This window comes from Ipomoea nil, unplaced genomic scaffold, assembly GCF_001879475.1.
Source record: "Ipomoea nil cultivar Tokyo-kokei standard unplaced genomic scaffold, Asagao_1.1 scaffold0382, whole genome shotgun sequence".
NCBI classification, from domain to species: Eukaryota; Viridiplantae; Streptophyta; class Magnoliopsida; order Solanales; family Convolvulaceae; genus Ipomoea; species Ipomoea nil.
Window position 1 is genome coordinate 622,712 of NW_017616810.1, and position 27,685 is coordinate 650,396.

General features: G+C 35.9%; 2 protein-coding genes across 3 annotated transcripts; both read left to right on the forward strand.

Moving 5' to 3' along the window:
• Positions 1-186: 186 nt before the first annotated feature.
• LOC109171896 (7-deoxyloganetic acid glucosyltransferase-like) lies at positions 187-27,132 on the forward strand. The gene is made up of 3 exons (XM_019320984.1): positions 187-735; positions 17,552-18,442; positions 26,953-27,132. Exons 1-3 carry the CDS (start codon positions 249-251, stop codon positions 26,967-26,969), a joined length of 1,395 nt encoding a protein of 464 aa, XP_019176529.1. The 5' UTR covers positions 187-248; the 3' UTR covers positions 26,970-27,132.
• LOC109171897 (7-deoxyloganetic acid glucosyltransferase-like) lies at positions 22,321-27,058 on the forward strand. 2 transcript variants are annotated; one of them, XM_019320986.1, is made up of 3 exons: positions 22,321-22,666; positions 22,697-22,862; positions 26,065-27,058. In XM_019320986.1, exons 1-3 carry the CDS (start codon positions 22,340-22,342, stop codon positions 26,607-26,609), a joined length of 1,038 nt encoding a protein of 345 aa, XP_019176531.1. In that variant the 5' UTR covers positions 22,321-22,339; the 3' UTR covers positions 26,610-27,058. The 2 variants fall into 2 exon arrangements, with proteins under 2 accessions (XP_019176531.1, XP_019176530.1); XM_019320985.1 differs by having other exon boundaries at positions 22,321-22,862.
• Positions 27,133-27,685: the final 553 nt, after the last annotated feature.

The window sequence follows — 27,685 nt, forward strand, 5'->3', positions numbered from 1 at the left end:
TATATATATATATATATATATGCATGCTTGGAGGATTGAGTCGAGCACCATACACTGCAAATTGACTACTATTACTATGCAAATATAAGTTAAGACTTTGTTACTATATATATTATATATTTTTGGCATATATATATGGGCAAACTTCAGCTAATTCATTATATTGAACATTACATTTGATGATGGATAAGCAATTAGTTGATTTAGTTGCATCCCATGAATCTCATCCTTCTTCTCCTCATGTAATCATGTTCCCATTCCCACTTCCATCCCACATCCACTCCATGCTCAACTTAGCTCAAATCCTTTGCCTCTCCCATCTCAAAGTCACTCTTGTCCTCACCCTCCACGCTCGGAATAATGGCTTCTTACGCTTCTCCGATCTCGAATCCCAGTTCAGCCGCTACCCCGGCGGCATTCGCTTCCATTACATTCCCGACGGCCTCCCCGGCGACCACCCACGCGGCGTAATAGAACTGTTGGTTTCTTTAACGGCCACCGCTAAGCCACTGCTGAAAGAGATGCTGCTCATGGTCAATCTCAAGGAGGCTGCGGCGCCGCCGCCGCCGCCGCCGAGGTGCGTCGTCCTGGCCGACGGGCTGTTGAGTTTCGCGATTGAAGTGGCGGAGGAAGTTGGAGTCCCCTTTTTTTACTTTCAACCCGTGATCGCTTGCGCCATCTGGACTTCTCTTTCCCTCCCTCAACTCATCCGAGGCGGTGAGCTCCCCCTAAAAGGTCAGTTTACGTTAGTTCAACCTCTCTCTCTTCTCTTTACATCCCAAGTTTGGTAAATAACTGTTAGCTGATTAGGTCAGTGAATTTTACTAGTTAATAACATTATGACTGATTATATGCAAAATGATTTTCTCATAAAAGCTTATCAAAAAATTAAAGCTGTTTTGAGCAGGGCAGCTTTTTGAATTTTAGCATTTATTCTGAAATAATAAGCTCTTACAAAATAATAATTAATTAAACACTCATATTAGTTATTTAACCAAGTCAAACAACTAATAGTGGTCAAATAAACTAAAATTGACTGATAAGCTAATAACTATGTTACCAAATAGGGTCATTGTTTTTGCCTAGTACATTGTCCATAGTTGATATGGGTCATCACACTTGAATACTGACTGATAGTCTAGGGATGTAATACTGAAAAATATAATAATTATAAGAGAAAAATGTAATACTTTTACATTTGAATGTAAAAAAATATATATTTTTTATCAACAGTATTACATTTTTCACACAATTGATCCTGCTTTATAATTAATTACTGTTGAGATTAACAAGAACAAGAAACAATAATAATGGCAAAAAGGGTAAAGAAGACAAGATTTACGTGGTTCGACAATGTGCCTACATCCACGGGAGTGAAACAATTCTTATATTCATAGTGATGGTTATGGTGGTGACACGACCCCTTAGGGATACAACCAATATATTCATAGGCATCTAATCCCTGTACAATAGGTTTACCCGTTTCACTCCTACTCCTAGTATGAGACAAAACTCATATTCCTAATCCATATATGAGACAAACTCAATAATCTCTACCTTGGCGAATATGTTCTTTAGGAGAAAAGATAACTCAACAAATCTCCACCTTGACGAATATGCTCTTTAGGAGAAAAGACTTATCTCACCATCTCCACCTTCACAAAAACCAACCGATAAGGGGACATCCCAATCGGAGTTTTGTAAGCTGTCCGATAAGCCCATAGCGCATCATCTAAGCGTAAGCTCCAATCTTTCCTACCTGTGTTCACAGTCTTTTCCAAAATGGATTTTACCTCTCTGTTGGACACTTCAGCTTGCCCATTGGTTTGGGGATGGTACGTTGTAGCTGTTCTGTGATGCACTCCATACTTCTTGAACAATGCTTCAATTACTTTATTGCAAAAATGACTCCCTTGATCACTTATAACAGCACGCGGAACTCCAAATCTGTTAAAGATGTTAGATTTCATAAAACCTGCAACTACGGAAGAATCATCAGTTTTGGTGGCTTTTGCTTCCACCCATTTTGACACATAATCAACCGCTAACAGAATATATTGAAAGCCACAAGATGATGGAAAAGGTCCCATAAAATCAATTCCCCACACATCAAATATTTCCACAATCAAAATAGGAATTTGAGGCATTTCATTCCTACGAGATAATGAACCAGTTTTCTGACATTTTTCACAAGTTTTACAGCACAAGTATGCATCTTTAAACAAATTTTCCCAATACAAACCACTATCCAACACTTTTCTCGCAGTTCGTTTAGGACTAAAATGACCACCACATGCATAATTATGACAAAAAGCTAAAACTGACTGCTGTTCATTTTCAGGCACACATCGTCTTATTACTTGGTCAGCACAAAACTTCCACAGATATGGCTCATCCCAAACATAATATTTAGCTTCACTTCTTATTTTTTCTTTCCTAGACTTACTAATGTAACCGGGTAAAACTCCCGTCACTAAGTAATTAACAAGATCAGCATACCAAGGAACCATACCTGACAACTGGAATAATTGCTCATCAGGAAAATTTTCAGAAATAGGAAGTATATCCTCATCTCTTACCAATCTACTTAGATGATCCGCCACTGGATTTTCAGCTCCCTTTCGATCCTTAATTGTCAAATCAAACTCCTGAAGTAATAGAATCCATCTTATCAGCCTGGGCTTAGATTCTTTTTTTCCCAAAAGATACTTCAATGCCGCATGGTCAAAAAAAACTATGACTTTAGAACCAAGCAAATAAGATCTAAATTTATCTAAAGCAAAAATAACAGCTAAAAGTTCTTTTTCAGTTGTGGAGTAACTGCATTGTGCAGCATTCAATGTTCTCGAAGCATAGTATATGACATGGCTTTGCTTCCCAACTCTTTGACCCAAAACAGCTCCAACTGCATAGTTGCTGGCATCGCACATAATCTCAAAGGGGAGTTCCCAGTTTGGAGGTTGAATAACAGGAGCACTTGTCAGCAGTGCCTTAAGCTTGTCAAAAGCTTCTTGACATTCCTTTCCGAACTCAAAAGTAACCTCCTTCTGCAATAGTTTAGATAATGGGACAGCAATCCTTGAGAAATCCTTAATAAACCTGCGATAAAATCCTGCATGTCCAAGAAAAGAACGAACTTCCCTAACATTAGTAGGGTAGGGTAAGTTCACAATCAAATCTACTTTAGCTTTATCAACTTCTATCCCCTTAGCTGAAATTACATGCCCTAACACAATTCCTTGACTAACCATAAAATGACATTTTTCATAATTCAGAACTAAATTCGCATCAATACATCTTTTTAAAACTTTAGACAAATTATTTAAACACACTTCAAAGGAATCACCATAAACAGTAAAGTCATCCATAAACACTTCTATGCAACTCTCAATAAATTCAGAAAAAATACTCATCATGCATCTTTGGAATGTTCCTGGTGCATTACACAAGCCAAACGGCATCCTCCTGAATGCAAATGTTCCAAATGGGCAAGTAAAAGTAGTTTTTTATTGGTCTTCTTGAGCAATGGCTATCTGATAGTAACCTGAAAATCCATCCAAAAAGCAAAAACAAGATTTTCCAGCTAACCTTTCTAACATTTGATCAACAAAAGGTAAAGGAAAATGATCCTTTCTTGTAGCTAAGTTCAGTTTTCTAAAATCTATGCACATTCTCCAACCATTTTGCACTCTCATGGGTACCAGTTCATTCTTCTGATTTCTTACCACAGTTATACCAGTTTTCTTTGGAACTACATGCACTGGACTTACCCATTCACTATCAGAAATCGGGTAAATTATACCTGCATCCAAAAGTTTAAGAACCTCTTTAAATACCACATCCTTCAATGTTGGGTTGAGTCTTCTCTGTGGCTCCCTTACTAGTCTGGCATCTTCTTCTAAATGGATTCTATGCATACAAACAACTGGACTTATACCTTTTATATCAGCTAAAGTCCAACCCATTGCAGTTTTGTGTTCTTTCAACAGTGAAACCAACTTATCTTCTTGTTCCTGTAACAACTTATTTGAGATAATGACGGGTAATGTCTCTCCCTCACCTAAGTATACATACTTGAGGTGATCAGGCAGAGTTTTCAACTCTAAAGTTGGAGCCCGCAACACAGATGGCAACATTTTTTCATGAGTTAAAGAAAAATCAGCATTTGCAGAATTTAAACCAGATATTACAGCTGATAAAACTTCACAAGAAGAATCAACAAACTCATCTAAATCAAATTCAGCTTCTAAATCAAACAAATTTTCAGCAAAACTATCTTCAAAAACATCTTGCACTATTGAATCAATTACATCCACATGATAAAGAGAATGGTAATCATCAGGATACTTCATTGCATCAGAAATATTAAATTCAGCAATTTCTCCATTAAACTCAACAGAAAGAATACCTTTATCAACATCTATCTTTGTTTTAGCAGTTTTCATAAATGGTCTACCTAACAAAATTGGAGTTGATTGATCTATTGCATCATCATTCATTTTCAAAACATAAAAATCAACAGGAAAAACCAGTCCATTAACTTGCACTAAAACATCTTCTACGACTCCAACTGGATGCACACAAGAACGATCAGCTAATTGAACAACTATTCTAGTTCCTTGCAAAGAATTTATATTTAAAGCTTGATAAATGGAAAATGGCATGACATTTATTGATGCACCTAAATCTAACATGGCACGTTTAATCTCTTTATTACCAATTATACAGGGTAGGGTGAACATACCAGGATCCTTGCACTTTTTAGGTAGATCATTACTTATCATGGCTGAAACATTTTTACCCAATATGATGGTCTCCTTACTCTTCAACTTCCTCTTATTGGTACAAAGTTCCTTTAGAAACTTTGCATACTTAGGAATTTGTTTTATGGCTTCTAGTAAGGGGATGTTGATTTCTACCTTTCTAAAGGTTTCCAAAATCTGATTTTCATGTTCTTCTTCTTTTGATTTTGCTAACCTTGAAGGAAAAGGGGGTAGAGATGAATCATATTGACCAAAAGAAGATTCAGAACTTACCTTGGATTTTTCATTAGCCGTAGACTCACTTTCCTCCTTTGATTTTCCTTCTTTTTCCTCTTCCACTGATAATGGAGATTCAGGCTGAAGTTGCTTACCACTCCTCAATGTGATTGCATTTACATTTTCTTTAGGGTTTACCTCCGTTTGTGATGGTAGTTTCCCCGAAGCTTGGGCTTCCAACTTGCTAACAGATGTGGCTAATTGAGAAACTTGATTGCCCAATTGTTGAATACTTGCTCTTGTTTCTCGTTGAAACTGTTGAGTGTTATTAGCAAGTGCTTTAACAATTTCATCTAAAGACATACCTGAATTTGAAGCTTGGGGTTGAGATTGCTGAGGTGTTTGGAATTGTCTAAAATTCTGATTTTGAAACCTTGGTTGCGCTCCTTGATTCCCATAGCTCAAGTTTGGATGATCTCTCCATCCGGGATTATACTGGTTTGAAAAGGGATCATATTTTCGGTTGGGTCGACCAGGAAATCCCCCTATTGCATTCAACTCTTGATTTGGATTTTGCAATGTTGGGCACATGTCTGTGGGATGCCCGACAAATGAACATATTCCACATGCTCCCGTAGATTGCATCTGTCCTACAGCCATTTGACGCACAAGAGTAGTCAAATCTGAAATTTTATTTTTAAGTTGAGAAGTACTTACCTCGTTAACTCTACGAATAGATCCATCCGCACGTGTCCCATATTGTTGAGAATTTTCTGCCATGGTTGATATTAATTGTCTAGCATCCGTAGGTGTCTTGTCAGCCAAAGAACCACCACTAGCTGCATCTACCATACTTCTATCCGTAGGTAACAGCCCTTCATAAAAGTACTGTATCAAGTGTTGGTCTGAGATTTGATGGTGTGGACAGCTAGAACACAACTCCTTGAATCTTTCCCAATACTCATACAATGTTTCACCTGTACATTGTCTTATCCCATATATTTCCTTCCTAATATTAGTTGCCCTAGATGCAGGGAAGAATTTTTCTAGAAATAATTTTTTCACATCATTCCACGTGTTAACTGAATTAGGGGAAAGATTATAGAGCCAATCTTTTGCTTTATCTTTTAATGAAAATGGAAATGCTCTAAGACTTATATGCTCATCAGTCACCCCACGTGGTTTCATACCTGCACAAACTACTTGAAACTCTTTCAAGTGTTTATGTGGGTCTTCACCAGCTAAACCTCGAAAAATAGGAAGTAAATGGATCAAACCAGATTTTAAAGCGAAATCAACCTCAAGATTTGGTATTGTTATGCATAGAGGTTGTTGGTTTAGATCCGGTGCAGCTAACTCCCTAAGTGTTCTATTATTTGGTTCAGCCATTTTACTTGCAACCTCCTCGTTTACTGGATCACAGGTTGAATTTACCTTTTCAGAACTCGAGGAGCTATTTCTTTGCTTTGTTTCTTTCCTTAGTTGCCTTGCGACTTTCTCAATCTCAGGGATATATTGCAATTCTCCCGAATGAGAGGAACGAGTCATGCAACACTAAGGACAATAGAAACAATCACAAAGAAAAAAAATAAATAAATAAAAAATTCAAGAAACGATGTTAGTTCCCCGGCAATGGCGCCAAAATTTGGCAGGGTTGTCGAAGCCCTACAAATTTAATACTGGCTCACTCCACTAATTTGTAGTAGTGGCAAGACCAGGTCGAATCCCAAGAGAACTAATGAATTTCGTTTCTTTAATTAAAATAAAATGACTCAAAGTAGGGAAAATTGGGGGATTTGAGAAGAATAAATAAAATAAATAAAATAAACAATAATTAATAACAAGTTCAGAGATGTTGAATTCTGATTCAAGGGGAAATGAATTTTAAAGATGTGACTCAGATCATCGGCTCTTAAAAATTAAATTAGATTTAAGTACTTAGCCAAAGACTAATTAGGATAGCCGTAACTAGTCTTTGTTCTCCCTAAATTAATTGATTCAAATTAAGCATTCAAACCAACAATTGTTATTGAATAAACTGGGGACGATAGCGTTCCATATTCACCCAATAACATCATTACACTTTAATGGAAAACAACTAAGCCTAAATCACAGATTGAGATAGCTACAACCTGCAACTTAGTCTTCCTGTCATTCGTGTACTAATCACATTAATAAAATTAATACAAGCTACTCGGTCTAATCGTTTATGACAATTACGGATCATAAACTCATAGATAGCAATAGGATAAAAAATAATAAACCAAGTTGTCAATTTAATTTACTATCAGTCTTCCTGTAAAATTAACTTTGAAAGAACAGGAAGTACATGAATCCAATAAATTAATTGAAGTAGAACCTCCCTAAATTCACAACTAAAACTTCAAATCTCTTGAATCAGATTAAGAAAATCTAGCTAGACATAGAGAAAACTATTCTAAAATATAAGAATTTAGAAGGAACAATCTGCCTCAAATACATCAGAATAGCTCTCCTTTTATAGGGTTTCAAATCAACAATCTTCCCTAAAATTCAGGCTCTTACCGCATCAATAGCCAATTCCTTCAACAAATTCATCTTCAAATTCAAAAGATGGTTAATTTCATCAATAATTGCGCAAAGAAGACCCGTCGAAGTCGCTTGATCCGAAGCTCTGTGCCTTCTCCGTCTCGCGTCTGCAACCTGCCGTAAACCAAACAAAACATAGAATATAATACTAATTATACGTACAGGAAAACAAAGGGAAGCAAAGTATGATTTACGGATTATTAACAAGTGGGACCCAAAGCAATATAATATTTTAATTTATCTAACTTGGCTTAATAAGCTTTCTTTATTATTTTATTCACTAATTAAGTTCTCTAAACCTAATATAACAAATTATACTAAAAATAATGGAATATAAAATATAAATAATAAAATTAACCTATAAAATCTTATTTAAATTAAGGTATAAAATATGCTCATCAAAATTCCCCCACACTAAAACTATGCTTGCCCTCAAGCATATTCTCATCTTTCTAACATAAACTTCTCCGACTCCTTTCAAAGCTATCTAGAAATATCTCAAAAATTATTATATATTTAAGGGTTAAAGGTGAAACACACTTAAGAGAACAAGCATGATTTATTGATAACACTTGAAAAATAAATAATAACTCACTAGTTTTATCAGAAGTCAATGAACAAGACTTAACACCCTCACAAGGATTCAAAATTCACTCATTGCACTCATAGTGTTTAGGGTTTAGTGTATCAAACTCTCCAATCAAAACATAGCAAGTAATCCCATAAGCTTGCAAGTAAATCAAATCTCCACCACTAACAAACATGAGTTAAACCATGAATCAAAGGGTCTTTATTGAAGGTTGTAACTTGGCTAGGGACAATGGATATGGTAAAAGGAATTTTTAGGCTTATCAAGTTGAAGGAATCACATAAGCCTTTAACACAAAATTTCACCCTAAGCAAATTTCAAAGCTCTGAACAAACCTTCATTCCTCCATCGCCTTCCCATTTCATTTTCATGTTTTTTTCTTTTCATCAATCAAACCATTTTGCTGCCTCTAGTATACAACTTTATTCAAACTCTTCTTTTCTCTTCTTCTTGTTTTGTTTTTTTTCTCTCATTTTTTTGGTTTTCTTTTTTTTTGTGTTTTTCTTTTTCTCTCAACACTTTTTCCTCAATCCTCCTCATTCTTTTCCTTTTGCAAACTTCCCAATTTCACTCAAAAAGAATCATCACTTGGCTCCCAATAAGAGCTACACTTTTCACTTTTCAGCTTTCAATTGTATCTTGAACTCACAGTAAACAATTTATTGTCAATAACAACAAGCAAAATTTTGTGTAGATAGACCAATATGATTCCTTCAATTCAAAGGTTCAAAATTCATTGGGGGGAATTAACAAAGAAAGGGAAAAATAGCTTGTAATATGGTAATTAAAAGAAAAGAAAGGCTAAAAGCTCAAAGTGGCTCACTAAGAGTTAAAATGTAAGGTAGGCTTTTTGGCCAAAAGTGACTCAACCTAAGTGCCCTCTTCATCCTCATGTTCTAACCCACTTGAATGTGGTCTTAAAATGCATTTAAGAGCAAGTTCTAGCATACACAAGCCATGCTTGATATCACACAACAAAGAAAATCGAGCAAAGTGTTGCTCTTAAGGCTCAAAAGCTCACCAAAAAGGTCAAATTGCATCAAGTCTTGCTCATTTTCATTCAATAAAACTAACAAGAATTTTTAAAATATAATTTTTTTGTATAAAAGAAAAATAAAATCATGCTTGCTTCTCTCATGTGTTAAAACTCTAAACCAAAAATATATCCTAACTTAAGACATATCCCTAAATAACAAGAAAGTAATCAAAACAAGTCATCAAGTCCTATTTACCCATTATCAGTGTGCAACACTCTCCCCCACACTTAATTCATGCATTGACCTCAATGTATGCACACATAAAAACTTCACATATTCACAAAGAAATTGAGCATATTCTAAGAAGACTTATTTGAAAAATAAAAATAAAAATAAGTAAACAAATAAAGAAAAAAGACGGATTATTGAATTGGGTTGCCTCCCAAGAGCGCATTCGTTTAACGTCGTTATGCCCGACGTAACCTCAAACGTGTTTTTATCAATTAAAGTACTCCGGGAGGGCTAAATCAACATCTTCCAAACTCAAAACTGCCATTCCCTCATGAAATGGTTTCAACCTGTGACCATTAACCTTAAAAAGTTTTCCTGTATCAATGCTTTTAATCTCTACTGCACCATAAGGAAAAATGTTAGAAACAACAAAAGGTCCAATCCAACGAGTACGTAACTTACCAGGCATAAGCTTCAAACGAGAATTATATAACAAAACTTTTTGGCCTACCTCAAAATTCTTTCTCAAAATCATGTTGTCATGGAACATCTTGGTTTTCTCCTTGTATATTCTAGAATTTTCATAAGCATCTAACCTCAATTCTTCCAATTCCTGTAACTGCAATTTCCTTTCTTCACCAGCTTTCTTCATTCCCATATTACAACGTTGTACTGCCCAATAGGCTTTATGTGCAATTTCTACTGGCAAATGACAAGCTTTTTCAAAAACCAACCGATAAGGGGACATCCCAATCGGAGTTTTGTAAGCTGTCCGATAAGCCCATAGCGCATCATCTAAGCGTAAGCTCCAATCTTTCCTACCTGTGTTCACAGTCTTTTCCAAAATGGATTTTACCTCTCTGTTGGACACTTCAGCTTGCCCATTGGTTTGGGGATGGTACGTTGTAGCTGTTCTGTGATGCACTCCATACTTCTTGAACAATGCTTCAATTACTTTATTGCAAAAATGACTCCCTTGATCACTTATAACAGCACGCGGAACTCCAAATCTGTTAAAGATGTTAGATTTCATAAAACCTGCAACTACGGAAGAATCATCAGTTTTGGTGGCTTTTGCTTCCACCCATTTTGACACATAATCAACCGCTAACAGAATATATTGAAAGCCACAAGATGATGGAAAAGGTCCCATAAAATCAATTCCCCACACATCAAATATTTCCACAATCAAAATAGGAATTTGAGGCATTTCATTCCTACGAGATAATGAACCAGTTTTCTGACATTTTTCACAAGTTTTACAGCACAAGTATGCATCTTTAAACAAATTTTCCCAATACAAACCACTATCCAACACTTTTCTCGCAGTTCGTTTAGGACTAAAATGACCACCACATGCATAATTATGACAAAAAGCTAAAACTGACTGCTGTTCATTTTCAGGCACACATCGTCTTATTACTTGGTCAGCACAAAACTTCCACAGATATGGCTCATCCCAAACATAATATTTAGCTTCACTTCTTATTTTTTCTTTCCTAGACTTACTAATGTAACCGGGTAAAACTCCCGTCACTAAGTAATTAACAAGATCAGCATACCAAGGAACCATACCTGACAACTGGAATAATTGCTCATCAGGAAAATTTTCAGAAATAGGAAGTATATCCTCATCTCTTACCAATCTACTTAGATGATCCGCCACTGGATTTTCAGCTCCCTTTCGATCCTTAATTGTCAAATCAAACTCCTGAAGTAATAGAATCCATCTTATCAGCCTGGGCTTAGATTCTTTTTTTCCCAAAAGATACTTCAATGCCGCATGGTCAAAAAAAACTATGACTTTAGAACCAAGCAAATAAGATCTAAATTTATCTAAAGCAAAAATAACAGCTAAAAGTTCTTTTTCAGTTGTGGAGTAACTGCATTGTGCAGCATTCAATGTTCTCGAAGCATAGTATATGACATGGCTTTGCTTCCCAACTCTTTGACCCAAAACAGCTCCAACTGCATAGTTGCTGGCATCGCACATAATCTCAAAGGGGAGTTCCCAGTTTGGAGGTTGAATAACAGGAGCACTTGTCAGCAGTGCCTTAAGCTTGTCAAAAGCTTCTTGACATTCCTTTCCGAACTCAAAAGTAACCTCCTTCTGCAATAGTTTAGATAATGGGACAGCAATCCTTGAGAAATCCTTAATAAACCTGCGATAAAATCCTGCATGTCCAAGAAAAGAACGAACTTCCCTAACATTAGTAGGGTAGGGTAAGTTCACAATCAAATCTACTTTAGCTTTATCAACTTCTATCCCCTTAGCTGAAATTACATGCCCTAACACAATTCCTTGACTAACCATAAAATGACATTTTTCATAATTCAGAACTAAATTCGCATCAATACATCTTTTTAAAACTTTAGACAAATTATTTAAACACACTTCAAAGGAATCACCATAAACAGTAAAGTCATCCATAAACACTTCTATGCAACTCTCAATAAATTCAGAAAAAATACTCATCATGCATCTTTGGAATGTTCCTGGTGCATTACACAAGCCAAACGGCATCCTCCTGAATGCAAATGTTCCAAATGGGCAAGTAAAAGTAGTTTTTTATTGGTCTTCTTGAGCAATGGCTATCTGATAGTAACCTGAAAATCCATCCAAAAAGCAAAAACAAGATTTTCCAGCTAACCTTTCTAACATTTGATCAACAAAAGGTAAAGGAAAATGATCCTTTCTTGTAGCTAAGTTCAGTTTTCTAAAATCTATGCACATTCTCCAACCATTTTGCACTCTCATGGGTACCAGTTCATTCTTCTGATTTCTTACCACAGTTATACCAGTTTTCTTTGGAACTACATGCACTGGACTTACCCATTCACTATCAGAAATCGGGTAAATTATACCTGCATCCAAAAGTTTAAGAACCTCTTTAAATACCACATCCTTCAATGTTGGGTTGAGTCTTCTCTGTGGCTCCCTTACTAGTCTGGCATCTTCTTCTAAATGGATTCTATGCATACAAACAACTGGACTTATACCTTTTATATCAGCTAAAGTCCAACCCATTGCAGTTTTGTGTTCTTTCAACAGTGAAACCAACTTATCTTCTTGTTCCTGTAACAACTTATTTGAGATAATGACGGGTAATGTCTCTCCCTCACCTAAGTATACATACTTGAGGTGATCAGGCAGAGTTTTCAACTCTAAAGTTGGAGCCCGCAACACAGATGGCAACATTTTTTCATGAGTTAAAGAAAAATCAGCATTTGCAGAATTTAAACCAGATATTACAGCTGATAAAACTTCACAAGAAGAATCAACAAACTCATCTAAATCAAATTCAGCTTCTAAATCAAACAAATTTTCAGCAAAACTATCTTCAAAAACATCTTGCACTATTGAATCAATTACATCCACATGATAAAGAGAATGGTAATCATCAGGATACTTCATTGCATCAGAAATATTAAATTCAGCAATTTCTCCATTAAACTCAACAGAAAGAATACCTTTATCAACATCTATCTTTGTTTTAGCAGTTTTCATAAATGGTCTACCTAACAAAATTGGAGTTGATTGATCTATTGCATCATCATTCATTTTCAAAACATAAAAATCAACAGGAAAAACCAGTCCATTAACTTGCACTAAAACATCTTCTACGACTCCAACTGGATGCACACAAGAACGATCAGCTAATTGAACAACTATTCTAGTTCCTTGCAAAGAATTTATATTTAAAGCTTGATAAATGGAAAATGGCATGACATTTATTGATGCACCTAAATCTAACATGGCACGTTTAATCTCTTTATTACCAATTATACAGGGTAGGGTGAACATACCAGGATCCTTGCACTTTTTAGGTAGATCATTACTTATCATGGCTGAAACATTTTTACCCAATATGATGGTCTCCTTACTCTTCAACTTCCTCTTATTGGTACAAAGTTCCTTTAGAAACTTTGCATACTTAGGAATTTGTTTTATGGCTTCTAGTAAGGGGATGTTGATTTCTACCTTTCTAAAGGTTTCCAAAATCTGATTTTCATGTTCTTCTTCTTTTGATTTTGCTAACCTTGAAGGAAAAGGGGGTAGAGATGAATCATATTGACCAAAAGAAGATTCAGAACTTACCTTGGATTTTTCATTAGCCGTAGACTCACTTTCCTCCTTTGATTTTCCTTCTTTTTCCTCTTCCACTGATAATGGAGATTCAGGCTGAAGTTGCTTACCACTCCTCAATGTGATTGCATTTACATTTTCTTTAGGGTTTACCTCCGTTTGTGATGGTAGTTTCCCCGAAGCTTGGGCTTCCAACTTGCTAACAGATGTGGCTAATTGAGAAACTTGATTGCCCAATTGTTGAATACTTGCTCTTGTTTCTCGTTGAAACTGTTGAGTGTTATTAGCAAGTGCTTTAACAATTTCATCTAAAGACATACCTGAATTTGAAGCTTGGGGTTGAGATTGCTGAGGTGTTTGGAATTGTCTAAAATTCTGATTTTGAAACCTTGGTTGCGCTCCTTGATTCCCATAGCTCAAGTTTGGATGATCTCTCCATCCGGGATTATACTGGTTTGAAAAGGGATCATATTTTCGGTTGGGTCGACCAGGAAATCCCCCTATTGCATTCAACTCTTGATTTGGATTTTGCAATGTTGGGCACATGTCTGTGGGATGCCCGACAAATGAACATATTCCACATGCTCCCGTAGATTGCATCTGTCCTACAGCCATTTGACGCACAAGAGTAGTCAAATCTGAAATTTTATTTTTAAGTTGAGAAGTACTTACCTCGTTAACTCTACGAATAGATCCATCCGCACGTGTCCCATATTGTTGAGAATTTTCTGCCATGGTTGATATTAATTGTCTAGCATCCGTAGGTGTCTTGTCAGCCAAAGAACCACCACTAGCTGCATCTACCATACTTCTATCCGTAGGTAACAGCCCTTCATAAAAGTACTGTATCAAGTGTTGGTCTGAGATTTGATGGTGTGGACAGCTAGAACACAACTCCTTGAATCTTTCCCAATACTCATACAATGTTTCACCTGTACATTGTCTTATCCCATATATTTCCTTCCTAATATTAGTTGCCCTAGATGCAGGGAAGAATTTTTCTAGAAATAATTTTTTCACATCATTCCACGTGTTAACTGAATTAGGGGAAAGATTATAGAGCCAATCTTTTGCTTTATCTTTTAATGAAAATGGAAATGCTCTAAGACTTATATGCTCATCAGTCACCCCACGTGGTTTCATACCTGCACAAACTACTTGAAACTCTTTCAAGTGTTTATGTGGGTCTTCACCAGCTAAACCTCGAAAAATAGGAAGTAAATGGATCAAACCAGATTTTAAAGCGAAATCAACCTCAAGATTTGGTATTGTTATGCATAGAGGTTGTTGGTTTAGATCCGGTGCAGCTAACTCCCTAAGTGTTCTATTATTTGGTTCAGCCATTTTACTTGCAACCTCCTCGTTTACTGGATCACAGGTTGAATTTACCTTTTCAGAACTCGAGGAGCTATTTCTTTGCTTTGTTTCTTTCCTTAGTTGCCTTGCGACTTTCTCAATCTCAGGGATATATTGCAATTCTCCCGAATGAGAGGAACGAGTCATGCAACACTAAGGACAATAGAAACAATCACAAAGAAAAAAAATAAATAAATAAAAAATTCAAGAAACGATGTTAGTTCCCCGGCAATGGCGCCAAAATTTGGCAGGGTTGTCGAAGCCCTACAAATTTAATACTGGCTCACTCCACTAATTTGTAGTAGTGGCAAGACCAGGTCGAATCCCAAGAGAACTAATGAATTTCGTTTCTTTAATTAAAATAAAATGACTCAAAGTAGGGAAAATTGGGGGATTTGAGAAGAATAAATAAAATAAATAAAATAAACAATAATTAATAACAAGTTCAGAGATGTTGAATTCTGATTCAAGGGGAAATGAATTTTAAAGATGTGACTCAGATCATCGGCTCTTAAAAATTAAATTAGATTTAAGTACTTAGCCAAAGACTAATTAGGATAGCCGTAACTAGTCTTTGTTCTCCCTAAATTAATTGATTCAAATTAAGCATTCAAACCAACAATTGTTATTGAATAAACTGGGGACGATAGCGTTCCATATTCACCCAATAACATCATTACACTTTAATGGAAAACAACTAAGCCTAAATCACAGATTGAGATAGCTACAACCTGCAACTTAGTCTTCCTGTCATTCGTGTACTAATCACATTAATAAAATTAATACAAGCTACTCGGTCTAATCGTTTATGACAATTACGGATCATAAACTCATAGATAGCAATAGGATAAAAAATAATAAACCAAGTTGTCAATTTAATTTACTATCAGTCTTCCTGTAAAATTAACTTTGAAAGAACAGGAAGTACATGAATCCAATAAATTAATTGAAGTAGAACCTCCCTAAATTCACAACTAAAACTTCAAATCTCTTGAATCAGATTAAGAAAATCTAGCTAGACATAGAGAAAACTATTCTAAAATATAAGAATTTAGAAGGAACAATCTGCCTCAAATACATCAGAATAGCTCTCCTTTTATAGGGTTTCAAATCAACAATCTTCCCTAAAATTCAGGCTCTTACCGCATCAATAGCCAATTCCTTCAACAAATTCATCTTCAAATTCAAAAGATGGTTAATTTCATCAATAATTGCGCAAAGAAGACCCGTCGAAGTCGCTTGATCCGAAGCTCTGTGCCTTCTCCGTCTCGCGTCTGCAACCTGCCGTAAACCAAACAAAACATAGAATATAATACTAATTATACGTACAGGAAAACAAAGGGAAGCAAAGTATGATTTACGGATTATTAACAAGTGGGACCCAAAGCAATATAATATTTTAATTTATCTAACTTGGCTTAATAAGCTTTCTTTATTATTTTATTCACTAATTAAGTTCTCTAAACCTAATATAACAAATTATACTAAAAATAATGGAATATAAAATATAAATAATAAAATTAACCTATAAAATCTTATTTAAATTAAGGTATAAAATATGCTCATCAAAATTCCCCCACACTAAAACTATGCTTGCCCTCAAGCATATTCTCATCTTTCTAACTGCACGTTCAGCTGACCTCCTGCATCTGGCCCATACCAGGTCCATATCCTCTCCTGGTATCCACGCTGCCCCAACACAACAGCGCCCCTGCAAAGTCACACTAAACCCGTGTGCCTTGCCCAATGCTTCACTAACCAGTAGTTGCCACTGGTTAGCAACACGCACCACGCAACATCAAACGTTCCCAGTGCATGTTCACGAACCGCTTCATCCTGAAGCGTCCATCCATGCCAGCCGTGACTCATGCCAAGCCTGACCCGTACCAGGTCCATGTCTCATGACAAGCCCAACCCATACAAGCCGTGACTCATGCCAAGCCCGACCCATACCAGTGCCATACTGGCCCATACCAATACCAGCCGAGACTAATGACAAGCCCAGCCCATACCAGTGTCATACTTGCCCATACCAATCGTGACTCATGACAAGCCCGACCCATACCAGGTCCGCAACCCCTCCTGGTATCCGCGCTGCCCAACACCACAGCGCCTCTCACCACCTTCTCATCTAGCATCTAGAAATGCCCAACAAGTCCAAACAATGTTTGAACTTGTTACTAGTTACCGCTAGAACATCACCTTCACTATAATAAGATTCATCAGCATGTACCACGTCCGTAGCTTCCTGCTTCTTCAACTCCTTCCAATCAGCCTCTTCCAGATTTGCTGGATTTTCCGCCCTCAAGGTTTTCAGAAGGCCCTGATATGCCAACAAATCCTTTACCCTAGACCGCCATAACCCAAAATTCCCTATACCATCAAACTTTGATACATTGAATTTTATACTTGAACTAGCTATCTGATCAACTATGCTCTGATACCAATTTGTTGAGATTAACAAGAACAAGAAACAATAATAATGGCAAAAAGGGTAAAGAAGACAAGATTTACGTGGTTCGGCAATGTGCCTACATCCACGGGAGTGAAACAATTCTTATATTCATAGTGATGGTTATGGTGGTGACACGGCCCCTTTGGGATACAACCAATATATTTATAGGCATCTAATCCATGTACAATAGGTCTACCTGTTTCACTCCTATTCCTAGTATGAGACAAAACTCATATTCCTAATCCATATATGAGACAAACTCAACAATTACATTTACTAATTAATGATTTGGGTACAAGAAAACATTAGGAAGGGACATGGACATGCCAATCACCAACGTTAAGGGCATGGAAGGTTTCCTTAGATACCGTGATCTCCCTGCACATTACCGACTTGATGATATTGACAACGATCCCATTCTGCAAATCTTCCTTCAAGTCTCGCAGAATTGCACCAAAGCCAAACATCACATAATCAATACATTTCAAGAGCTCGAGGGGCCGATACTCGACCAAATGCCGACCATGATTTCCAACGTTGTTTACGCCGTCAGACCACTCCATGAATTCCTTGTTGCCAATGGCGGTAGTATTCACGCTATAATGTCCAATGGTGATGATCGTAACAGCAAAAACTGTTTGGATTGGCTCGACAATCAACCCCTGAAGTCGGTGTTGTACGTAAGCTTTGGAACCCTAACAATGGTGAGCAGAGAAACCCTCATGGAGTTTTGGCATGGTTTGGTGAACAGTGGGCAGCGCTTCTTGTGGTCTTTGAACTCGTTGTTGGTGACCAATGGGGAGATTCCCGCAGAAATCTTGACCGATTCTGGAGAAAAGACTTGTGTTGTGGACTGGGCCCCGCAACGTGCAGTGCTAGGCCACTTTGCTGTTGCTGGATTTTTAACTCACTGCGGGTGGAATTCAATTCTGGAGAGCATAGTTTCTGGAGTGCCGATGATAGGTTGGCCAGTCCACGGCGACCAGCAAGTGAATAGTAGGTACGTTGCGGAGGTATTGAAGGTTGGCGTAGACATGAAGGACACCTGCGACCGAACCATAATTGAGAAGATGGTGAGGGAGCTTATGGAAGAGCGAAAAGATGAATTCCTTGAAAGGGCTCAACACTATTCGAAGTTGGCTAAACAAAGTGTGAGACAAGGTGGTTCATCCTACTCTAACTTGGAACATCTACTTGAAGATATAAGAAGAATATTAATTTGACTCATAACGAGAGCGATTTATTGACTTTCTTTATAAGTCACTTATGTTGGTTTACCTCGTCACAAAAATAAACAATTAAATGTGTCTATCAGGGTTCATCAAAAGTAGAAGGTATATATATATATATATATATATATATATATATATAGGGTCTAGTTTATAATGGCAATGTTCATTTTATAATTTCTATAAACTTGAAAATTTAATAATGATAAGATCTTAATATGATTTGCGGTACTTTTAGAAGTGAGAAATTTTTATTTAAACATGAGATATGATTGGTGTACCAGCAACATGTAACATTTTCCATTAGCTATTATTAGAGTAACCACACTAATGGTTTTTTGGTGATTTTTGTCATATTAAAAAATGAAATATGGCATTTTAATTTGTTGATGGTTTTTAACTTTTTATGGTAATTTTTCTCCTGCAATAGTATATTTTTTGTAGGTCTCATTGAAGAGAGAAAAGGATAAAATAGTCTTTCCTTTCGCGAAACTCGCGCACATCCGTGCCCTGAGCGCGTGCAATCCAAGTGCCAGCTTGGCGCGTTAGGTCTCTATTTTTTTTGGGATGTCAAACTTTTTTTTCCTTCTTCCCTCCTCTCTTTCTATCCTAGTGTCATTGCAAAAAAAAATAATAATAATAATAAATAAATAAATAAATAAATTCTAAACAGATGTGTTGCTCTTATTATTATTAGGATATTAATAATTATAATATTATTAACTATTTAATGTACACGTATTAAAACAACACTAAAATAAAAGTTATGGTCGGAGGTTAATAGTTTTTTTTCTTCTTTTTTTTTTTTTTTTTTGAAAGCAAACAAAAGTGTAATGGATTACGGTAAAGAAACGGAGATAAAAGTTATGAGAGACGAAGTCTCAGTACAAAGAGGTAGTCTAAGAATAGGCTACATATATTAGCTAGAGTGAGCAACAATATTTGACGATCTAGGAACTAAACTGAGCAATCCATGAAAGAAGACATAATAACTCTACAATCATTAATAGCGAAGCCGACATAGGAGAAGAGTTCAAAACAAGAAGACGATAAATAATGGTGAAGAGTGGAACAATCAATGAGTAGTTTTACAGAAGACACATCACGATCCTCACCAGGTTGGAAGATGCTGGTTGGAGAGGACCCGATCTCCCCTACGCCTAGGACGTTGTCTGGGCCAAGAGCGCATGAGCACTTCTGCAAGAAAACGGATGCCGTCTGCAGTTCACACCTGGGCAAAGACGACTGACTTTTCAACGCCTCCTAATTTCCGGGAAATTAGTCACTTCAACAGCATTTGGTGGGAGTCAAGATAACACCTCTTTGCACGCCAAATTTCCTGTAATAAGAGGGGAGAATGAAATCGCCGTCCGAGGCAACCAAAACAGCACCCACCGTGGCTCTTCTGCCTGCTACTGTGCAACACGACATACACTACGGCTCTGTTTGGCAAACCTAGTTGAAAAGCTATAAGCTAAGAGCTGAAAGCTGAAAAGCTATAAGCTCGAAGCTGAAAACTGAAGAGTTGTTAAGCTAGCTGTTATGATTGGAAGTGTTTGGTAAAATTAGTTGTTTGATAAGCTGATAAATGTAAAAAGACTAAAAAAGATATCTTTATAAATTTTAAATTAGTTTGTTTACATATTAAAATTTAACATTTTGTCTTTTAAAAAAATTAACATTTTAAAATAAAACTATTAGCATAATCATGATCTAGCATCTCATAATGAAGTAGCAATATTGTTGTAAATCTAATAATAATAATAATAATAATTGCGGTAAAAGTTGCGGATAAAGGATAAGAGAAAAGGATTTTAATTGGGAAGAGTAAATTATGTCATTTCTTTAAAATAATAAAGATAAAAATGGAAAAAAAGTTAGAGCTTATTTTGAAACGCTACATAAGGTAGCGTTTCAAAATAAGCTCTTATTTTAAGCTAAGAGCTTATTTTGAAAACATTACCCAACAGAGCTTATAACTTATTAGTAGCTTAAAATAAGATATAAGCTACTAAACAAGCTCTGTCAAACAGAGCTACGTTGTGAGTATTACTTCCACTTATTCTGACATACTATTACGAGTAAATTCAACTTCTTTTGATCCTTAATTTTCCGCCTCTCCTTTTCCCGACAAAGAATTTAATGCATATAAATGTAATGATTGAGAGATTTTTATTTTTTTAAAAAAAATAGTTGAAATATATATTTTAAAAATTATTATTTTTTTAAATGCTACTAACTTTATTACACTATAGTATCTGTTCAAATCCTCACCAAAAAAATAGTATCTGTTCAAATCTACTTTCTCAATCTAATGAATCACAAAGAGTCAACAACGCCTCCACTGATGCTCAATCTCATGACCTCCCACATGGAGAGGTCAGTACATGTAAATGAAAGTTATACATTTCATTTTGTCATATTTTTATTTTTATCTTTTATATATTATGTTATCAAAGTTGTATTATATAATATTTTGGTCAAAAATACTTCTCCATTATAAATTTCGCTATTTTTTTCAACTATTATTACCATACACATGTATCCACCATATATTTTCTTTATCTTCTTCCATGGTAATAATATGTATACTTCTAAAACTTCACCCTTATGACTAACTGAGATGCACATGCAGGCATAGTAATAATATATAGACGTTATATATTGGAGTAATATATAAGTTATTTTCTAAAATATAAATATCAAATTTATAAAAATGGTTTATATTATTATTATTGTTGTTGTTGTTGTTGTTGTTATTATTATACAATAATATAAACATCTAAAATTTAAATAAATCTAAGAATTTAATATAAAGTACTAATATTGGTATCAACTATTTGAATTTGTACCCCGGGTTAACCCCTCATTTCTTTCCCAGAAAAAAAAAAAAAACTATTTGAATTTTTAATGAAAAAGTTTATAGAAATCATAATCTTATAGAGTAAAGTTAATAAGTTTTTAAATATTAATAAACTTTTAAAAACTCTATAAAAGTTTGAAGCGAATACCAGTTGACTTTTAAAAAGTCTTTAAAAGTCTTAGTCGCATACCAACATCTTTTAAAGACTATTTAAAAGTTTGGATCGTATACCAGCAGACTTTTAAAATCTATAAAAGTTATTAAATGTCTTGAATACACCCCCTTTAGATTAAATTAGAAAATTCCACCATCATAAATAAAAACATAATCCAAATTCAATAATTAATTTTTTATTTTATTTTTTCCGGTTGGGAATCAAAACTATACCCGTTCCGAAACTAGATTCGACTGTTTTGGTTCCTAATTTTAATAAAGCAAAACTGTAATCTTTTGAGTTCTGTTCTGAACCTAACTGGAATCGTCCTTACAGTTTTGATTTGGTACGGTTGCTATAGTATCTAATTCGGTTCAAGCTGAACCGTGGTCATTCCAAGTAGGAAAGTGGACATATATTATTACATGAGGAAATGATAATACTCTTACATTTAACACCCATTCGACAGAAATCCTAACAGATGATGACTATTTGTGGTAAAAAAAAAATGAAAGTTAAAGTATGTGTATTGATGGAATTGAAAGTTGAAGACTAAAAAGATTATCCCAATAGTTAGAGACCTACGTTCTATATGTGGTATTAACACTAATTAAAATTAAAATGTAATTAAGAATAAGGAAAAATGACATATTTACTTTTTAAGTTATACTCATATTGATAACTTCGTCCCTCAATTATGATTGTATCCATTTCTACCTCTCAATTATAAGGGATGTGGGGCGTTTAGTCCCAACGTTAAGTTTACGTCTCAATCCCACCTCACTCCCCCGTTATAATAATTAGCTTTCCCTCTAGTCCTCTACATATTGATCCAGCATAGTATTTCATTGATGGATTACGAATCTGCTCCTCTCAAACCTTATCTTCATCGTCTTCCTCCTCATGTAATCATTTTCCCTTTTCCAGTTCCAAGTCACATCCACCCCATGCTCAACTTTGCCCAACTCCTTTGTCAATCCCATCTCAGTGTCACTTTTGTCATGACAGTCCACGCTCGGAATGCCTTCTCAGGCTTCTCTGATCTCAAATCCCACTTCGCCGGCGGCAGCATTCGCTTCGAGTATATTCCCGACGGGCTCCCCGACGACCACCCGCGCGGCGTGCCTGAGGTGTTCGGTTCTTTAGCGGCCACGGCGACGCCACTAGTGAAAGAGATGGTCGTCAACCTGCAGAAGGAGGAGGAGGCTGCGCCGCCGAGGTGCGTCGTTGCCGACGGGCTATTGACTTTCGCGGTTGGAATGGCGGAGGAAGTTGGGCTTCCCATTTTTCAGTTTCATTGCGTAAGCGCTTCCGCCAACTGGACGTGCTTATCTCTCCCTCAACTCATTCCGGCCGGCGAGCTTCCCCTAAAAGGTCAGTGCTTCCTCTGCTGCGTGCGCGCTTTTTTTTTTTTTTTTTTTTTTTAAATAATGTTGGGTGGAGCTAGGAATGGCAATGGGGCCGAGTGGTGTTGGGTGGGTGATGAAATTCATACCACATGTCTGTCTTCGCGGAGATTTTGTAGGTGCGGGTAATATCCAACTCGTAACTCTAATTATTAATATTAGATTTAAATTTAATAAAAATTTTATACTATAATTCTAATTATCACATAGATTTTTTTATAAATTTGAACAAAAGCTCTAAAATTTAATAAGTGCCAATGAAGTTAGTACTTAATTGGACCTAAAATTATGTTGGTAGTATAAATTGTATTAAGTGATTACTCATTATGTTATTTGTGTTGTTCTTATTCAAATTTCATAAATAAAAAACTAAGAAGTTTAATTCATTATGCGTTTTAATTATAAAATATATATAAACTTATATAATAAATGAAAATAACAATATATATAAGTGCAAGTGCGGGTGAGGGTGGGGGGCGGGGATACCTCCCCCGCACCCGTCCCATACTCGCGCGGGTATAGATATTACCCTCATACCCGCACCCATTATTCAAATTGTGCGGGTATTTTAAAACGCGTAGGGGCGAGGATGCGAGGAACCCATTGGGTACGGGTAAAATTGTCATTCCTAGTGGAGGTGGGTAAAGAGTAATAGTAATACCAAATTTAGCAGACTAAGGTATTGTTAGATCTTATGATGGCGTAGTGGTCCACGACTGTAGGACCATTATGGCAAACTACGTTAAAAATCTTTTTGTCACAATTTATGTTCTAAACCATCTCACGATCCTCACAAATTTTTAATTGGTATCAGAGCAAGGTTTCTTAAGTTACTAGTAGAAACGTGAAAGATTTTCCCAGAAAAGGATTATCAACAGTAGACCCATGTCCTACAAAGTGAAAATTATTCTTACTGGAAAGCATGAATGAGAATATTTTTCCCAAGAAGAAAGAGTCTAGCGAGCGGTAGAAAAAGGGATGAAGTCCTCCAACAGACAAAAAGGGAAATATGAACGACGAATAGGACTGGACAGATGAAGAAATCAAGCAAGATGGTTACAACTCCAAAGTCATGAATGATGGAAATTTCAAACTGATTTGTGCAACAAATATAGCCAAAACAACATGGAAATCTTATGTAATCATCATGAAGGAAATTCCATAGTAAAGCAATCAAACTATAAATGGTCTAGACACAATTCAAAAATCTGAAAATGGAAAAAGAAGAAAATTTCACTCAATTCAGTGCAAGGATGCTTGACATTCTAGAGCCACGTATATTCTAAGATACCTTATCCTTGAGGCTAAACTAGTAAAAAAGGTACTCCGTTCCTTACCCGAAAGATTCATGATGAAAGTCACAGCCATTCGAGTAGAGATCTAAACACATATAAACTGAGTGATCTAATATGAAATCTCCAAACGTATGAGCTAGAGATGTTTGGAAAGCCTAGTACTAAAGGAGTAGCATTCAAAATAAGACAAGAACCACATTCAGATAATGAGATCAAAGACATAGAAGAATCAATAATCCAGCTAACAAAAAAACTCAATATAATTGTTGAAAAATTCAATAAACTCATGAACAAAATTAGAGAAACTTCAAACAACGAAAATATGATCACGCTTAGACAGAAAATTGATATTGCCAAAAGGAAACTTGTTTACAACCTAGATGGAGTACAATGCTACGAATGCAAGGGATATGGGCACATTCAATCCAAATGATTAACATATCTAAAAATGAAGAACAAAACCTACAACAATATCTCAGAAAGCAAAGGAGACAATTCAAACTTTGTAGCATTTCCTACCAATCATGATGAAGATAGTGAAACAAAAAACGATGTGGAAGACCTTCTAGATACATATATACAACTGAAATCAAAATTTGAAGAACTCATCAGAATTAAATGCATCATCACGCAAGATATTCGTGTCTTAGATAGTGAAAAAGAAAGAGAAAAACATCTTCACGAAGAAATAAAAGAAAAATGAAAACTTTTCAATAAAAGGAGTGAGAATTGATCAAAGAAATAGAAGAATTGAAAAAAGGGGTGGAAACAGAAAGCAAAGATAACATGGATGGACTATACAATTCATGCTTATAATTGAAATCAAAATGGGAAGAGCTTATCAAGGTAAACTGTAATCTCATACAGGAAAATCATGTACTGGAAAGCGAAAAAAGAAAGAGAAAAAATCTTTCACAAAGAAACTCAAGAAGAGCTACATGAATCTCATGAAAAAATAATTGAACTAGTCAAAGAAATAGAGAAATTAAAAAGATATGCAGAATTGAGAAGCTCAAAACTCGAAAGAAATCACACAGGCAGAACTGAGTATATATATGAAATGATGTCAGAACATCACTTTCAACACCACAACAAACAGAAAATCAAATGCTACTACTGTCACAAACTAGGACATATCAAAGCCCACTGCTAGTCAGGAAAGACAAGCATTCAATTCCCTATCTTCTGTACTGAGAGCTGAGAAGTATTGAGAAGAGAGAATTTCACTTAGGAGTAGTACTAGAGTTATGTTTCAATTGAGAGAGATACTGAGATCTAGATTATATTCTGTAAAAGTGTTCCCAAACTCTAATAGTGGATTCAGCTATTTCTCAATATTACAAGAAGTGCCTCGTAGATTAGGAATTTCCATCCCGAACTGCATTAAAAATCTTTTTGTTACAATTTATGTTCTAAACCATCACAAGATTCTCACAAATTTTCAATAATAATAATTATTATTATTATTGTTGTTGTTGTTGTTGTGGTTGTTGTTGTTATTATTAGTGACAAATTTATTATTTTACTTAATATCAACTGGCTTTTTCTTTGTCCACAAAAAAGCAAAATTATCTCATCTCACATCCCAACCCAATAAAGATAGTAGAGGGTAAATAATGGTGATTCAGCAAGTCATTAAGTGGAGGATGAATGTCTGATGTCCAAAAGAATGTCACTACTACATTGCATGTAACTCTTACATTGAGAGTCAGAACTTGATCATGTGTCTTTGTTCACAATCTACCACATAAAAACTAATTGAGATGTCGGTGGGGTGCTCATTTGGCATTTTCCTATTTGTGTCATGTGTGCTTAAATAATGCTTCGAAATAATTGTCTTTACTAATTAATGATTTGGGTGCAAGAAAACATTAGGAAGGGACATGGATATGCTAATCACCAGCGTTAAGGGCATGGAAGGTTTCCTTAGATTCCGTGATCTCCCTGCACATTTACGACTTATTAATGATATTGACAATGATCCCATTATGCAAAACTTCCATCAACTCGCCCAGAATTACACCCAAGCCAAACATCACATTATCAACACCTTCCATGAGCTGGAGGGGCCGATACTCGACCAAATGCCGACCATTATGTCCAACGTTTACGCCGTCGGACCACTCCATGAATTCCTTGCTGCCAGTGGTGGTAGTATTCACGCTACAATGTCCGACGATGATGATAACAGTAAAAGGTGTTTGGATTGGCTCGAGAATCAGCCCCCGAAGTCGGTGTTGTACGTAAGCTTTGGTAACCTAACAATGGTGAGCAGAGAAACCCTGGTGGAGTTTTGGCATGGGTTGGTGAACAGTGGGCAGCGCTTCTTGTGGTCTTTGAACTCGCTGTTAGTGACCGATGGGGAGATTCCGGCAGAAATCTTGACCGGTTCTCGAGAAAAGACTTGCGTTGTGGAGTAGGCTCCGCAACGTGCAGTGCTAGGCCACGTTGCTGTTGCTGGATTTTTAACTCATTGTGGGTGGAATTCAATTCTGGAGAGCATAGTTGCTGGAGTGCCGATGATAGGTTGGCCAGTCCACGGGGACCAGCAAGTGAATAGTAGGTATGTTGCGGAGGTATGGAAGGTTGGCCTAGACATGAAGGACACTTGCGACCGAGTCATAATTGAGAAGATGGTGAGGGAGCTTATGGAAGAGCAAAAAGATGAATTCCTTGAAAGGGCTCAACACTATTCGAAGTTGGCTAAACAAAGTGTGAGACAAGGTGGTTCATCCTACTCTAACTTGGAATATCTACTTGAAGATATAAGAAGAATATAAATTTGTGCATGTTAACTTGGTTGAGCATTGGAGGGGAATATCAAGATTGAGTTAAAGATTGAATGATCTGATCTTTGGTGTCTATTTTACATGGTTCAAACGTACAAGTATAGTGAGATGTATCAATTATTAGTATAACACCGATGCCTATATCTTTGAATAACATATGCTCTTATTATTATAATAATAAAACGACTCAGTACACTACAAGAATTAAGACATTTAATGACAAATCTGATCTTCTATGATGTACACTTCATAATTTAGTTACAAATAATACCTTTTTTGTTACCAAAAAATAGTTTGTCACTATTGTTTGTGATAATTGTGATAACTTTTTTTGTCACGAATAGTATAGTAATTGTGTTAACTAAGTATTTTTTATAAATAAATTCACTATTACTAAAATTATAGTGTTGTAACCAAAGTTGTCACTATTCGTTGTTACTAAACGTATGTGCATATTGGCGGCATTAAAATTATGGTAGGAACGTATTTAATTGGGACAAAATATATTATTAACACAAATTTTGGTACTTTTTGTGATAAATAGTTGTTGGTCACTCTTTTTAATAATATTTGTGACAATTTTTTTTGTCAATAAAAATACAATTAGTCAATACCATTACAAATGAGATACGATTGTGACAACAAATATTATTGTCATTCATATTGTCATTTTTTGTGATCAAATTGTTACATGGCGCTCTATAATT